Genomic DNA, 17,615 nt, shown 5'->3' on the forward strand with positions numbered 1-17,615 from the left:
CATTTCCCTGCCAGTTTTATTAACTCTTTAAAGTCAGCCTGATGCCAAACATACAACTTAATTTAAATTTTCTATTTTCATGTGCTGTTTTTTCTAACTACACAGAGTTGGTTACTTGGATTGATTTTTCACTTAGTTGAGTAAATGTTATGTAGTCATAAACCCTATGTCCCAACAGCAGAGGGACTCTAGCTGTAAAATGACATGAAGATATGTGTGACATACATAAATAATTGAAGCAGAGAAATGTATTCCTTCCTTTGATAGTCAATCTTTATAACTTGGGGAATATTAAGATATATTTACCTTTCTGGATTGGAATATAGCTACATATACTCTCTATATGGCAGACCTTAAAATATACATGTATGAGCCCTTAATTACACACATAATACATGTATCTGGGCCCCCCACCCTCCCATCTCTTCTCCACTAACCACTTGAACCCAAGGACACAACCTTATTTTACTTACAGGATTTGTGGCCACCAAGGCCTGGTTGTTGGCCACTGCAGTGAGATGAATGATTGTCACAACAGAGTTACAAACAAAAGAGAAGAACAGATTTTTGTGCAAGGTAATTCTTTGGCAACTTAGGCTCCTAAAAGGCAAGAGAAACCAAAGGATGTTGACATCATAAAATGTTTCCACATTTTTTATTAATAATCATTTAAATAAGATACATTTACAATTCATAGCAGCTGCTCCAAATTTGGAGGAATTGTTCTTTCTCTCTAAGTTTCGTCATGGTAAAAATCTTAATTAGAGAAAACCTATAATTCCTTAAAACATAGAGATAAATGTGCTGCTTCAGTACAGGTAGACATACATAGCGATAGGAAATTTGTCTTTACAAGACCTCTATATAAATTTCTTCTGTTAATCTCTCAACATGATTAATGTTTAATTCATTCTGAAAATGTAGAAGCTGAGATTCAGTGAAATTAGATAATTGATCAAAAAATCACGCAGCTAATGAATTTGAAACTTTGGATTTGTCTGTCACATTCTTACACAGATGATGCTCTGTTCATTACACCACGTAGGTTGTTCTCTTTGTATAACCTGTTGATGGTTGTTTCTGGTTGTTCTGTTTACACTGTACAGCCTTTCTGTGGTGGTGGTGGTTATGCAGACCGACCATGAGAAAGATAACATTGTATTCACAACAGATAAATTGATAAAAATATAGGCTTAGCAACCAATGAAGTTTGTTCAGCTTTACCGAATTTTTTTCTAATTGGCCCAGCCATAGATAAGATATAAAAATATTACCACCTTTTACTGGAGGTCCTCATATATAAAACAAATTAAATGAGTGTTATGGATTTCATATAGAAATAGATTTCAGGAAAAGTCATCCTTAATGACAAGTAATGCTGCTCTTCAGATTCGATCCACATTTACACTCCAAGATGGCCCCTCTGTGACTGCTTTCCTGTGCTCAAAGACCAGCTCGAGCACTGCTTCCTTCATGAAGCATTCATTCTAAGGCTTATTATGGGTAAAGTTTTAAAATAATAGAAAGGAATACATTTGAAATTGAACACTTAGTATCAAAACAAAGCACACATGTAGGAAGACATGAGGAGTCATTTCATTACAGAGACCTAAAAGCTCATTTTGTGTTCTTACAAAATTATGCAATTAATAGGGTCAACCTAGATAATCCACCCCAATAACTCCAACCCCAAATGACGTCTACTTTGGAAATTTAAGGAGATTTTAACCTAATTTTATCATGCCATCACCTTATCCTAAACAGACTATGTGCTCAGGATATTATAGTTCGGCAGGGATGCCAAGGTTTTCTATATTTAAAAATGCAAAGTTCAGCTATTTTGTCTCTGAAATTTCTTCTGGTTGTACATCTGTGATTCTCTATATAGTTTTAGTATTTTAAAGGATCTTGAAGTGAGTTCAATTGGAATCAATATTTATAGATTTTCAACACCTGCCTTCCACAGAGGTGGGTGCTGTCGGGGATACTTCTGTGAAAGGCTGCGTGAACAAGGTGGCTCTTGGGTCAATCACTGCCTTTTAAATCATCATCCACCAACAAGAAGGTGAAGTCTAGCTGGAGTCCATCAAAATAGAAACAGCTGGGAGCTGCTAGTATTTTCGTGTTAGACAGTATTTGATTTGACTTTGCAGTGCCTGAGAGTAGTGAGAGGCAGGCAGTGATCGAGCTACAGAGTGGAGATGATATTTTGTAGAAAAGAAGAATCTGCAAGTTTTGAACAACAGAGTGGCACGATTCCTGTTATTATTTAAGGAAAGTCAACGTTGAGGCCAAGATGGTTCCATTTTCAATAAAATGTCACAGCAGTGACACAAGTGCTTTGTGTTCACGGAGGGTGAAGGGAATTGATGAATATGAGAAGAGGTGTAGGAAAGAATATTCTTTCCAAATCATTTGGAGTATGTGTGGTTTATTTCTTGCATCTATTATTCTTCTGTGAAGAACATTATGAACATATAAAATTTGTCCACATGGTCTTACTTTAAAATGCCTGCCTTGAGCTTAACACGCATCCACGGAGTGCCAACTATTGTTTAGGGAAAAACTGCTTACCCATGCAAATACTCACTTTTTTAGAATTTAAAAATGTTTTCCTTAACTGGGCTATTTTGCCCTTTTCTGCTGAACACACTTATATCCAGGTCCATTGGCTAAGACATGTATATAAACAACAAAATTTCATAGCTTTCAAATTATGACCAAAAGCCTTTGAGGGTTTGCTTAGACAGCAAATCAGAAATGTTTGTAAAGAGTTTATCAGAATGAAGGAAACCAAACGTTAAAGAAGGTTTTCAAAAATAGCAATTCATGATAGAATTATGAGCAGAAAGATAGGAGCTGAGGAACACAAAACACACAGCATTTATATTATAACTGTTGATATTTATAATATTTACATGTGCAAAGATTGGAAGTAAAATAAAATGCTAACTGTAGTTAGTTGAAAAACAATTTTAATTTTCCTTGTGTACACTTAAACTTCCTTTTACTCTCTATGATGGTCTGTATTTCTGTTCCTCTTAGAATTCCCTCCCTTCTAATGACTCTGCTCCTGCGTCAACCTGGCTTGAAAGTTAAGGACTTAAAAATGAGCTGCTGGTGTCTGTTCTCTTTTAAAGATGTGATTATTGTGAGTACAGTCTCAAAAAAATGGCTTCTTATTCTCTTACTGTGTGATACAAAGACATACAGCATTTTCCTCCTTTAGACCCAAACAATGCCATATTATGGGCAACATTTTGAAATACGGAGTCAAATCCTATTATAAATGAAATATTTAATATCCAAACCAAACAAATACTTAATAGAACACGTGAAATTGATTCAGTACAGAGACAAAGCCTATTGTGAGTATTTCACAAAATTATTCAAATAATATAGTCAACATAGATAATCCACCCTATATAACTTAAACCAAATACTTCTGCTTTGGAAAACCTGATAGCTAGTTTAGCTGTCCATACCGTTGTAACTAACTGGACCCTTGCCGAATCATTTCACTTCATGCTGTGTAAACGTGACCTACTATCTACAATGCTAGCCTATTGCTATTGCTTTAGTTTCTTCCATTTCTTCCTCCAGGTTCTGTGCAACTTAATGCAGACATGCTATCTGACATATGTTTTCTATCAATGTCTAGTAGTAAAAAGGGCTCATAGTTTTCTAGTGATACATATTGTTTTCTTCTAAATGTATTCATTAATATGTGTAAGTACATTAGTACAAATAAAATCAACTTATAAACGAAAACCAAAACATGTACTTGGTTTGTTTAAATGAAACTCTAAAAATATTTAGGTATTTCTCAAATGTTAACCTGCAACCAATTTCACCTACTCTAAATTTTTAAATGTGCTATTTTACGCAAAATATTAAACAATTGTTTTATAGGCTTAGAGAATGTTTTACAAAAAACTCTCCTGCTTTCTTTGAATGTCATAATATCCCTTTCTATCCTAGCATAACCACAGAATAGAAAATGTGGTTTGTGGGTCTGGATTGTTTCCATTTCATATTCTCTACATATAATTATTTTAGGACAGTATTTCACTATGCAATTTTGACAAGCAGAGTTGTAGAGGCAGTTAGTGTAAGTATGTCAACAGAACCGTTACGCTGCATGCATAATATAACTATGCCTTTCAGTTCTTGTTTGGAACAATTACAAGCAGATAGTATCTAGTCAGTACACATAATTCAGTGTGAATTTTGAAACATGACCTGAAAGTGAATCGGGACTATGCCACCTACTGACAGTATGACTTTGGGCAAGTTATTTAAAAACTCTAATCCTCAGTTTCCTCATCTGTAACATAGGAATAACAATAGTACTTCATAGGTTTGGCTGGAAGCTTAAACGAGATCAGTAATATCTAGTGCTCAGCATAGTATCCAACCCTTGGTAAACACTCAATGTTAAGTTAGCTATTATTTTTTTAGCATAGTTATCATATGGCTGGTTGTAATCAAGTTCTCTAATGGTTTTCTCACATAAATAATAAAATAGCATCAAGGTTCACATCAGTAACATAAAACTGCCCACGTTTTAAGTAATGCAAAGAAACAGTAAATTGTCATGTTTTTCTTACAGAACACAATAATTTAGCATTAGAAAGACAATTTCCATATGATGAAGACCAATAACGTGAGCAATCTAAATTATCTTCTCAAAGAATTTCATCCTCCCCAGAGTTGTCTCCTTCCACCTTCATTGTCAGGCTGACCCCAAGAATTATGCTGCTTCTTATTCAAGGCTCTGCCACAGAATGGATAAAATACTTGTCTTTGTTTCCCATTTGGTTTTGACAGGAGGTGGAAATTTCCAAATTACTTTCCTCAATACTAGTCCTGAGCAAAACTAGTCATGGAAAGAGGAAGTACAAGCAATGTAAGAACAGCCTGTCTACGATGTACTGCTTTCTTATGCTCTTTTATCTAATTTAATTTCCAAATGCTCAGCTCTTTTCCCAAGAAAACACTAGCCATGTGTCCAAGAGCAAAGTTCATGCCAATCTGAACACTGCCAAAAATAACAGGCAGAAAGTAATAAATCTATTAAAAGAAGCAGCAGTATGGCTATCTTTTATCTCCTAAATGGAAACTTGAGGTGATGGAATCACCTGGTTATGCGTGACACAAAGCAGACATAACCTCTATCAGCAGCTCTCTTTTGGAGGCTGCTGGTGATCCATATGGTCAGATTAGAAAAAGTATTAGAGTGTTTCAGCCCGGGTGCTCAATGAAGTTCCCTCTGGAGGGGAAATGTTTGCTCTTGCTCCGTCATGCTCCCTCCTCCCCTGCCCCTGCCTTTCAGGGCTGCTCATGTAATGTGAGTCCAGGCTGTGTAAGGAACAGACATGCTCATTTTGTGTGGCCAACTGGTTTTCTCCCATGTGTGAACCCTCTCAGTGGAAGTGCTCTCCCTGGTCTCCTGAGAGGCAGGAAACTGAGAGAAGAAATGTCAGCCTGTCTGAATGCCTGTGATTCTCACCCTCCAAAAAACCCCTTTTAGAGGCCAATTCATAATAACAGTAGTCACCATTTATTGAGCCATTAGAATATCCCAGGCACAGAGATAAGGACTTTACATTCATTATCTAATTTACACCCCCTTGAAGTATCATTATCCTTTTATAAAATTGAGGTCAGTTGCTCAAGGTCACAATCTTAGGGGATCTGTTGAATTTGAGTGTTGAAGTTTTTAAGAAAGTAATAAGGCTTTATCTCTTTTAATATTCATTTAGTCACTTATAAGTATTGATGCATAAGTAACATATTGTACATTGTTTCTGGATACTGGGGAAACAGTTGTGAATAATACAGAGCGAGACCCTGATCCCATGTCACTCATGTGACAGGGAAGGGTAAATAGACACATAAATTACATAATGTAGTTCTAGATAGTGTTATATGCTTTTTAGAAGTTAAAATAGGACTGAAATGTAGATAAAAACTCTGGCCAGAATGAGGAGAATATTCAAGATAGAACTGAAACAGGAGAAGATGGGGAGAAAAGCGTCCCAAGCACCCAGTATCCAAGTTTAAAAGGAAAAGTTTAAAGTTAAAGCTTAAAGTTTTTGAGGTGCAAGAAGGACGGTGTAACAGAGCATAAGGCAAGACTCCACATTGTTTTTTTTCCATCCTAAGATGAAGAAAATTAAATTTAAAGAGCATAATTTGCCAAATGACTTTTCGATTCTGAAGTTCATACTCTGGTGTGTTACATCTTCATGTTGCGTCAGCAAATGTTAGCAGCGTAATATCCAGTCATTCTTGGGTTTTGTTTTTCCTAACTTACTAAAAAGATGACACAGTTTAGAGGGTTTACTTTGACTTTCTCCTCATATATCATCATATCTGTGGGTACGGTCTAGGAAAATAAACTATGCTGCAAGAGTGGAAATCCAGATTGCAAAATATATTACGACTTTGGGGAGAAAAATGTTATATTTTTCATTTTCTCTATTTCAATTGACAAAGTTTGATCCATTCAAATTACGGTATAGTCTTTACACCAAGCAATGGATCGTTAGCTTTCTTGAAATGACTTGTCATTCTACTCCCATGAAAATTTAGCTATGCTTAAATAGCACTTATGTTTCAAGTTGCTCAGGCAAAATAGATGGAATACACTTAGATAGAAGTTGCATTTTTATCAAAAATATCAACAGAAATATGTGATCTTTAACATTCAGCTATAGCTTTAGATAATAAATTGACTGTTTAACATAAGTCCAAATTCTTTAATTCAGTTATTTACTTTATATTTCCATACCTGGGACTCCTCTCTAAAACCAATAATACCAATTACATTATAGTGGAACTGGTTGTTGTTAGAGTAAATCCATTACTTTTTGCATCACTCTGTCCTTATTCAAATATTATACTCTAATGTGGAAATGCAGTGCTTTTATTATGTAATCACAGTAGACGTATTTAAAGAGATTTCCAACCAAGACTTGCATTATTGAATAGGCATGCTTCTGGCTCTCACCACGTTCAGTTTGAGGAGGGTGGAGTTTTCAGCACATTGATTAAAATTCATCAATTTGGAAATACACTCAGTGAGTATGATCTAATAAAACATTACGTGAAAAACTATTGTTAATTAAACATTATCCAACGGAAAGCTGAAGGACATCTGGGATGCACGGTCCTGGGTGGGCGCTGAGAGAGATGTGATTTAGGGACCACTAGACGACTATTTCTGACCTCAGCCGTTGTCAAACCTCTGCCAGTGCAGATTTGCCAGGTTTTAAATAACTTCTCTAAGGGAAAGTTCTGATTTGCTGCAACAGGTGCATCGGGGTATGATTTTTAGAGGAAGACTCTTTGTTTTGTATGTTTCAATGCAGGCTTTAAATACTCAGCTTTGTTAAAAATCTGTTTGAAGATTGAATCATGAACAGTTTTCAGGAGAAAAATGATAGCTTAAAGAAGAAACCTATACTTGTTCTAACTCAAGAGATAGATGAAGAAACTGGAAATGAGATAAAAGTTCACAATTTTGACTGAATATATTCAGATATGAGCTAAGAAAAAAAGGTGAGCATTTGGGTCTCTTGTCCTGGAAAGTAGAAACATTAGCATTAAAGAATTATTTTGTTAAGTTGAAAAAGCTTTGGCGTACTAACCGGATAGATTATTTTTGCTGAATTTTATTTAGGATCTTATCTACCTAGAAATGATATCATTGTCTGCATAGTTGCAAATATGCAGCTTAGCTCTAAAATCATTTGGAATCAGTGTCAGAAATGTCAGGAGAATTGAGATGTTTACAAAAAAAAAGAACCTTTTTTCCCCATACAAGTCAGATGTTATATGCACTCTTTTATGGGCAAGAAGATGGAGCCCTTTGTCTGGGTTGAAAGTAAGAACAAGATTTGCTATGCTCTCAGATTCTAAACAGTAATTAAAATATAATTTATAACTAATTCCAGTAAAGTTTATTTATTTTTTTTATCTAAAGGGTTCTGCTTTGTTTTTCCAAGGATCATTATGAGTAAGAGTCATTGCCTCTCAGGGCTTGGCAAATTGCAATGTTCTGTCTCTCTCTCTTCCCCTCCCTTTCTCTTCCCTTTCTTTTTATCTCCCGCTCTGACTTTCCTTTAATTGGCTCTAATATAAAACTGAAGTATATCTGGTAAATAGTGTTTCATGTTCTCTGTTTCTAATTTAAAGCATGGATGAGTAGTAAACTTTTCTTTTCTCTCTCTAAGTAAAACATAACAAACAGTACCCTAAATCAACTTTTTGTATGGCTCTTGGTTTTTATTAGGATGGATCAGTGACTCTCAATTAACAAATAGGAAAAAAAGGTGCCCCTACCAGAGACCAAGCAAGAATGACTGCAGTATGAGGAACTGGGCTAAGAAGCAGAAAGGAGATATTGACAGATTTTTTATACACAATGATTTTATGTGAAACCTCAGCTCCTTTAGGAATTGTGTCCAGGTTAGTTGGAAGAAGGCTAAAATTTCTATTGCTCCTGACTATATTAACGTGCTTCATTAACCATTCACTTCCACCGTGTCTGAGGTGGCCTTGGTCTTCCTTCAACCTCGTTGCAGAGTATCCTATGTTGTTTTACACAGATGCTTCTACTGACTAGAATTTTAAGGAGTCTTAGTCTAACGCCTTTCTTTGTTGATGGAGACAACAAAGGCCAGACAACTCAAGGGACTTGTCCAAGGTCCCAGATAAGGCATGGGAAAGTCAGTCCCATGGGAAACAAGCTTCCAAGTCAGTTCACATCTTCAGTCCTCAAAAGTGTGTTAAGTGCCTACCATGTGCAAGGTCCTGTACTAAGCCCTGGACTGTGTAAAAGAACAAAGCAGAGACGATTCCTGCTCTCATGGAGCTCGCTTTGTGACATTCTTTTCATTACTTACCATTTTAGCGGATAGCTGTTTTTGGTAGGTGGTGGTTTTTCCTATTTTAGGAGATGGTTCTGGGGAGTGTACATTAGAGGATTTTACAATCAAAGACCACAAATTCTTGAACATGTTTTCAAGTACTGAGTTAGCTATGTGGTATCTTGTGGGCATAAAAAAGTTTTATTATTTTTGACTAATTTACTTAACCGCTAGTTCTTATGACATAATTATACTACTAATTTGGTATATATAAAATCTTTCATTCATTGTTTACTTATTTTTCTACATGAACATATCATTCATTGTTTACTTATTTTTCTACATGAACATTGGAACCATTTCTTTATAAATATGGTGCATATAAAACTAGAAATTGTGTCTTTAATTTTTTTCTTAAAGGCACCACTGGTATAATATGCCTAGCAGGGCTAAATATTTATATAAAAATCTTTTAATGGACTAATAAGAAAGAGTGATAACTATGCCAATAATAGACAGTGTTTTCCAAACTAGACACTTCGCTTAACACTGCAGATATATTCTCAGCCCTTATACCAAATCTATGCTATAGATACTAACAGTGTCTGCATTTTAAAGATGTGAAATGGAGGATTAGAGAAACAAAAGAACTTTCTCCAAGCTACACAGCAAGCAGGTGATAAAGGTGCGATCTGGGACCAGATGTGCTTATATACAGCAAATATTCTTAACCACTCTCCTGTAATTAAGGATGTCTAGACATATGAAAAGTATTTAGAATGCTATACCTGGATCTTACTTGAAGAGGCTTTCTTATGTTTTACCTAAAGCCTGAGAATGTATAATAAATAAAAATTCATTTGTAGCTTTGCTTCTGTCTGTTCAAATTCTCCATTTTTAAAAGACAAAGTCAAATAAAATTACTAAGCCAAACAGAAAGAACACAGATCAGGATGAACCCTGGATAACTTAGTTAACTACTTAGAACATAAGTAAAATTGGGTGTTGGACTAGGTAATCTCTTCATTTCTTTCCTTTGTTTTTTTTTTTACTGAGGAAGATTAGCCCTGAGCTAACATCTCTGCTAATCTTCCTCCACTTTATATGTGGGTCACCGCCACAGCATGGCTGACAATTGGTATAGGTCCATGCCTGGGATCCGAACCTGTGAACTGGGGCTGCTGAAGCAAAGCATGCTGAACTTAACCACTATGCCATGGGACTGGCCCCTCTCTTCATTTCTTATGGTTTACAATTTCTACCTGTTGAAATTCTACCCATCATTTAACACTTGTTTCAATGAGATTATCACCTCAGGAATTTTCCCATAGCTCTATGTAGTGCCACAATAACTTGTTTTTTACTTTGTATTTCTATTCTACAGAGGTAATGTTAGATGACTACATAAGTGTATTCTATATGCCTTCATGATTGGTATAGTCTAATGACAAAATTAGTGCCTCTTATCATTTATTGAGAGATTGCTGCATGCCAGGTCCTATATGATGCTTCTTTGCTCAGTATTTTAAACAATATTATGATTCATTATAAAGAAACTGAAGCTCACTGAAAAGCAGAATCAGCCTAAGTCCATATTATTAGTAAGTGGTGATGGCAAGATTTGACTATATCCCATGTTTTTAATTACTGTATTACATTATCCAATAAAATTAACTTATGCTTGAAATCAAGTGCTCATCTGTCATGCTAATTCACCATTAAAGATTTTTTTTTTTCAATTTACTGTAGAGAATGAACAGTTCACTGTACTTTCAGTATAAACTTTAAGTATAATCAATGTAATTAGTTGAAAACTTTATTTTTTCTTTTATATACAGGCCAAACCAAATTCCATATATTAGCAAGTCACTAATTTGCTTTAACAAAACTTTGCCTATGTAGTGTGCTATACATCTTTTTAAAAGATAAAGAAATTTTAGCAAATAACAAATACATGTGTTTAATGCATACAGTTCTCTTGATTAAAAAAAAACTGCCTCTATTTCTAGAGAAAAAAAGGCCTATTTGTTCGTCAAACGTGAGAACAATGTTTGGAGCAACATGAAATTTCTAATCTCTCTTTTAAAATGAGAAATGAATCTACAGATCATATCTTTAAAGCTAAAGTACTTAGCATATATGTATACAATTTCAGTTTTGTAAAAAGTGTTTTTCCATAGAAACAATAAATTAATTCTGCAGTTTTAAATCTTAAGCCTTCAATTAAAAATTAAAATTACTTGTGAGTATTGGTTGAATAGTATTTGCTGTTTTAAATAAAAATATATAAATACAGATATAAAAATATTGAACCAGATTTTCTTTCAATTCCTAATCAATAATAAATACAGCTTATCTGTGTAGATTGCTTTTATCTTGCAAAATACTTTCACAATGCTCACTTCCCTGATATTGAAATTATGTACTTTGAATAAAAACATTAACTCCTTGGTTCTAATCCTATTTACTGAATGGCTGGTCATTCATAGGCTTAGAAGTAGCATTAAAGATCATTCCTTTCAGCTGTAAATCCAGTATAGTAATCACCCATTTCAAAATTCCTGACAGGTTGACATCTAATTTCTGTCGGAAAATCTTGACTGACAGGAAGCTCAATTGGTCACTTGGTGGTTCATTCTACGTTTTTAGCTGGTAGAGTTTTTAATTTTTTTTAAGTGAGACAAATATTTTCTTTATGTTATTATACAAACTCTATTCCCAATTATAGTCAGGTGAATTCTTGAAGTCATCTATTGTGCCCCCTATATTTTATCTTTTTCTGGCTTAACATTCTTGGTACCTCAACTCCCTGATCAGTAGACATTAGTCTCTTCAATTTCTTCACTGTCCTGATAGGCCAATTCTTATGACTTCCTCTTTTCCTCTTACAACGTCAGTCCAGAGTAGACAGAATAAATGGCTGGACTGATTAGAGATTTGGAATTGATACTTCACATTTATTGGTGTAGTCTGGCTTCCAGCATTGTTTTCACTTGACAGTCCGCTACTGCCTCGTTAGTTCACAGCAAGCATTTGTTCAATCAAATCCTGGGCTCTTTCATGAAGGAGTTGTGTTAATTTTGCATTTGACTTTATGGAATTAGTGTAGGGCTTTATTTATTTATATCCTTGCTAAATTCAAACTTGTTTGGGGCTATAGGGCTTAGAATTCTAGGAGACAGTTGTTCTCTCTTTTTTTATTTTTTTATTTATTTTTATTAATTAACTAATTAATTTTTTGAGGGAGATTAGCCCTGAGCTAACATCCACTACCAATCCTCCTCTTTTTGCTGAGGAAGACAGGCCCTGAGCTAACATCTGTGCCCATCTTCCTCTATCTTATATGTGGGACACCTGCCACAGCATGGCTTGCCAAGCGGTGCCATGTCCGCACCCGGGATCAGAACCAGTGAACCCCAGGCCACCAAAGTGGAACATGCGCACTTAACCACTGCACCACCGGGCCGGCCCCCAGTTGTTCTCTCTTTGACTGCTGATTTTGCATGCAACATAACTGCTGCACTTCTTAATTTCATGTCCTTCAGAAATTTAATATGTTTGAATACTTTGACTTATTACATACAAAATAAAAAGAGGTCATTTAATCTGAAGGGTCTCAGCTGTATTAGTTTTAAATTTGCAGAGATGATGGTCTCCTAAATGGTAATTAAAAATTTACTCCAAGTCCACTACAACTAGTTGCAGTTTTACAACTACTACAATAAGGAATTTAGGAAGGTTTCACTGAGGAAATGATGCTCAAGTTGAGATCTGAAAGATGAATACATTTAACTATGCTAGAGGAGAAGGGGAGAGAAGAGGCAGACTATTCAATTACAGGACATGCTAATGGTTTTGACTTTCTATAAATTACAATAGGAAGTCAAATTTTTAAAGCAAAGGATGACAAAATCAGATCTATATTTGATTTAAATCTGAAAATATTCTGGCTGCATTGTTTAGAATTGAATGAGGGTGGTGAAAGTGGTTTTACTGAGGCTAGGTAAGACAAGGTTGGTGGTGGCGACAGCAGAGATGAAACAAATTGGATAGACTAGAGGGCTGTTAGGAGGTTAAATCCACAGAGTATGAGGAAAGAGTGATAGGGAAGAAAACTGAGAAGGTGTCACAGACTGCTCCTAAATTTCTGGCTAATGCAACTAGATTGCTGGTAAGTGGTATTTGTAAAGATGGGTCTGGAAGAAATACTGCTTTGGGTTAGGAGGAGGTAGACACTGTGAATTTGTTTTGAACATGTTTGAGATGCTTTTGAGATGATGTATTTCAAGAGCCATAAAAAGATGTATATCCTTTGACCAAACAATCCCAAGTCTCTGGGAATGTAGCTAAAAAAATAGTGCAAAATATGGGAAAAGTTATGCCTCAAAATGTCCATTGCAGTGTTTTTTATTAACGGGAAAAATTGGAAGAAACGTTAATGTTCAAAAATGGAGGAATGCGCCCGGCCCCGTGGCCAAGTGGTTAAGTTCGGGCGCTCCGCTGTGGCGGCCCAGGGTTTCACTGGTTCAGATCCTGGGCGCAGACATGGCACTACTCATCAGGCCATGCTGAGGCGGCATCCCACATGCCACAACTGGAAGGACCCACAACTAAAATATACAATTTTGTACTGGGAGAATTTGGGGAGAAAAAGCAGAAAAACAAAAGAAGATTGGCAACAGTTGTTAGCTCAGGTGCAATCTTTAGGAAAAAAAAAAGAAGAATGATTTAATAAACTTTTGTCAACTTACTAAGTGGAATATTATTTAGCTAATTAAATGGTTGTTTTTAAAAACTCTTTAGTGACATGGAAAAATTATATAGTGCTAAATTATAAAAACAGTTAAAATAATTGTTACATTGCAATTAAAACTGTAAAAACAAATGAAAATGAAATGAAACTGGAAAAATACAAAAAGTGATCAATAGGATGTTAGAATTATGTGCATAGTTTTCTTTTCTTTATTTAAAAATTAGTTACATGCTTAAATTGTTTTTTATTTTTTTTAAATGTGGCAAATTTAAGTGCAAGTCTCGTTTCTCAACATTATAGCTTGTTTGTTTTTAATTAAGGACTGAATTCTTTTTCCTGAAGTTAGAAATATTTAAAACACAACTTTTTCCCAAGAAGATTTATAAGACAATCTTAAATAACTCTTACGATTTCTATTTTATGCCTTTATGGTAAAGGCTGGTCTATTTTATACGCAGTCATAGTCATAAAAGTCTTCATGTTAAAAAAAGAATTTTGGCTAATATTAGTTACACTTAAATTAACTCTCTCTTTGTGTTTGTTTATAGATGTGGTAGATACGTAATTTTTGTGAACTGAAAGTCTGAGTTCTAGAGTATTGCATAAATTTTAAGGCAACTCGTTGCATCATTTAGTTCCAAGAACCAAAGAGAGTCATATTTTCAAATTTAGATACTTTGTATTTTTAAATTGTACAGATTTTGTTTCCAGGAATGAAGAAAAAAAATGAACTATTTCTTTCTTAAACTGTTTGTTCCTTTTATTATACTAAATGAGAGTTTGAAATTGTAATTTCATTTTGTGTTTTTAAATTAACTAAATTAAATATTAACCTAGTTTTGTTGCTATATTTTACCAATGTTTGTTAGCATCAGCAATACTGTTTCACTTTGTTAATTAGCATAAATAATATATCACTGCCGACTTGAGGACTTTATTTAAAAATTGTCACTTTGGAAAATGGTTTATTTTCCATTTTTCAGAGCTATTTTTAAGCTATTAGACAATCATAATAAAGTTTTTGCTACTCCAAAGATAGTATTAATTTCAAAAATCTTGCATAAACTAGGAGCATATTCAAGAGTACAGATGGAGCTTTAATAAGCTATATATAAGTAACTGATGTGATGTAACTAATTGTAAAGGCAGTGACTGAGAACTGGCAGTTTGTTTTGAGCAAGAACATTTTGGTGACTTGTTGCAAAATATAGCATGGTAAATTTAAGTCTTTCAGAAATGTTTTCCATATTTTAGGATAAAAATTCTTTTCAACTTCTTTTGATATACATTTTGCACAATTTACTAAAGAAAATGTCCAATTTTAAAAATGTACACACGTTTAATTAGCTTTATTCAGAGTAGAGTTTTTAAAATCAGTTTCTAATGGTGCCTAGATAATGTCATAAATCGAAAGCCCCATTAAAAAGTTTTCATGTGGATTCCTCAAAGTAATTGATATTGAAGATTCTTAAGAAGGTACAAGTTTCCAAAAATGTTAATTCTGGTACAATCTCTAGATCCCATGATTTTGAACCCAGGAGAGGTAACAGTTGGTTGGTTCATATATTATTTGATGTACTCTGAATATTTGATGGACTATGAGCTTAAAGTTGGTGCTCCAGTTACAGAAGTACTTAACATCCAGCTGTCTGATAATTTCTCGATTTGGATTATTTTCACGTGCTACTACTCTAGCTGGTTCTGAAGCTGTTGATGTTTCAAGATGACTGTTAAAGAAGAATAAGAAGGCAAAGGACGAGGGGAAGAGGAAGAGAAGAAGGAAGGGAAGAGGAGGGGACGGCTAAGATAATGAATATGGTGATGAAGCTGCAGTGAAATACAGCTACTCACTCTTCACACAGCACTCTATGTGATTGTGATCAAAATTATGAAAACCATGTTAATGCATAAAATAATGTATACATGTTTTGGAATTTACTTTCCTATAATTTAAAAAATCACTTGTTGATTGATTGAATCAAGAAATTGCAGCTGACTCTCCCTCCCCCAAAAAAGGAGTAAATCTCAAGTAAAGTTCAAAGTATAATTTAACCATTTTAACAATGATCCCCTCAAACCAGGAAAAATAACCTAATCATAATATATTGGGATTCTTATTTTTAATAATATATATTAAATGTCATTGTTATTATTCACACAAAATACGGGTTCCTATAATGCACCATGTATACTGATACTAAAATTGACCAAGAGGTTGAAAATTCAATTAAGAAGGACTGTAATATTTGACAGTTTCCAAAGCAAATATGGATAGGTTTACATATTGATTTTGGCTCCTTTCTTACTATATGACTTCCTTATTATATGTCTACTAATTTTCTAAAGTCGGACTTCAGATATTTCATCAACCTCCTCGCTCTATATTTCTACAAAGTCAAGATAAGTTCAACATATTTCAAACATTCAATTTATTTTAAATATTATAAATCATCATCAATATTTTGTATATTTTATCAGCACGTGAGACGAACATGCACATGACACTACATTCACCAAAGACAACCGGTAAATTTAAAAAATATTTTACATGTACTTACTTGAAATAAAAGAATATGCCAAGCGAGATAAGCAGTGATGCAATAGACAGTCCATGTCCAATTATAGTCAGGTAAAACAAATTCAGGGCAGTCTATAATTTATATGAATAAAAAAATGAAGGCTTATATCAATACTAATAATACTTACAATACTTATAATCACTACATGTGTATAAGCTCAAATTCAATACAATATATTTTAAAAAACGTGATCTGATGGCATTACCATTTAGCTTATAAACCAAGAAATACTTGAATACGTCTGATATGAAGAATATCTATGCAAATTTATTGAGTAACCTTAAAATTTATAAATCACAAGCCCTTTCTGTTTAAGAAATTAGAAAGTTATTAAATATATGAAGGAATAATTTTATTGATCTAGCTTGTGCAATATATGAAACCATTTTATATTTTGGAGGATATTGACAATTCTCACTGTATCACTTTGTGCACCTTAAATCAAAGACAATTTGATGATTTTTGTTCGTTTGTTTGCTTAGGCTTAAATGCCAGATAAGGCTTTCTTTCCCAAATGGGTTTTTCTTTTTCCTGTGACAAATTTGAGGCTCCAAGACAAATCTGAACATAGTAACTTATAGGAACTCTGATCTGTACAGATACAAACTAAATTTCTCCTTGTTTGACTTTTTCTCTTCGATTTTTATTTGCCTGTATTCCACTTATTTGCAACTTACCATTTTATTGTATATGTTTATAATTCTCTTCAAACCCTTCTCTGAATATGCAAAGAATACATGATTTATAAGTACAATGATAGCTGACAGTTATCAAGTGCTTACTACATGCTTGTTAGTTTTCTAAGTATTTTGTTTATATTAAGTCAAACCTTATTAAAAAAAAAAAACCCTGAAGGTGGGTTTATTGTTATCCTCATTTTATACCTGAGGGGACCGAGGCAGAGAGAGGTCATGGCTTACCAAAGTCACAGAGCTGGTAAAGGGCAGAAAGTCAGAGATCAGGATTCAGATTTAATCACTGTGAGAAATTGCCTTTGTCTACACTCCAGTGAAAATATATACAGGCACTTTCTATCAAAGCTTTATCATTGTGACACACCGTGACTAACCTTGACTTTAACATATGGAGTTAAAAGTGGGCCTGTGAGTGAGGGACTGACAGCCAGTCAGATGGGAAGCCTTCTGCTAAGGGGCAGATGACCTGTAAACCCTGCTGGGCTCATCCTGTTTACTGGAGCACAATTCCCCCACGTAATTCTAGAAATTCCACCACAAATGAAAATTTTCCCTTTTCTTACACTTTTAAGGTATGTTTTCCTTGGAAAATTTGAAGCCCCAATCCTGAGCCATTGACTTGTAAATACGTTGTTACCTAGCAGGATGGCTTCCTCAGTGAATGGCAGAATCAATGATAATTATTGCCATAAAGATATTTTTCTTCATTGCT

The 17,615-nt window shown here is 34.4% G+C and overlaps 1 protein-coding gene across 3 annotated transcripts in view; it reads right to left on the reverse strand.

The window, feature by feature from the left end:
* CALCRL (calcitonin receptor like receptor) overlaps positions 1-17,615 on the reverse strand; it is a 103,243-nt gene that overhangs the window by 17,038 nt on the left and 68,590 nt on the right. For all 3 annotated transcript variants that reach the window (XM_008518558.2, XM_070580396.1, XM_070580395.1), the window contains 2 exons: positions 16,188-16,279; positions 474-600 (listed from right to left, as the gene is read on the reverse strand). In XM_008518558.2, the coding sequence (XP_008516780.1) occupies positions 474-600; positions 16,188-16,279 (219 nt within the window). The remainder of the gene's footprint in view (positions 1-473; positions 601-16,187; positions 16,280-17,615) is intronic.

The sequence above is a fragment of the Equus przewalskii genome, chromosome 17 (genome assembly GCF_037783145.1).
Source record: "Equus przewalskii isolate Varuska chromosome 17, EquPr2, whole genome shotgun sequence".
In the NCBI taxonomy this organism is placed as follows: domain Eukaryota; kingdom Metazoa; phylum Chordata; class Mammalia; order Perissodactyla; family Equidae; genus Equus; species Equus przewalskii.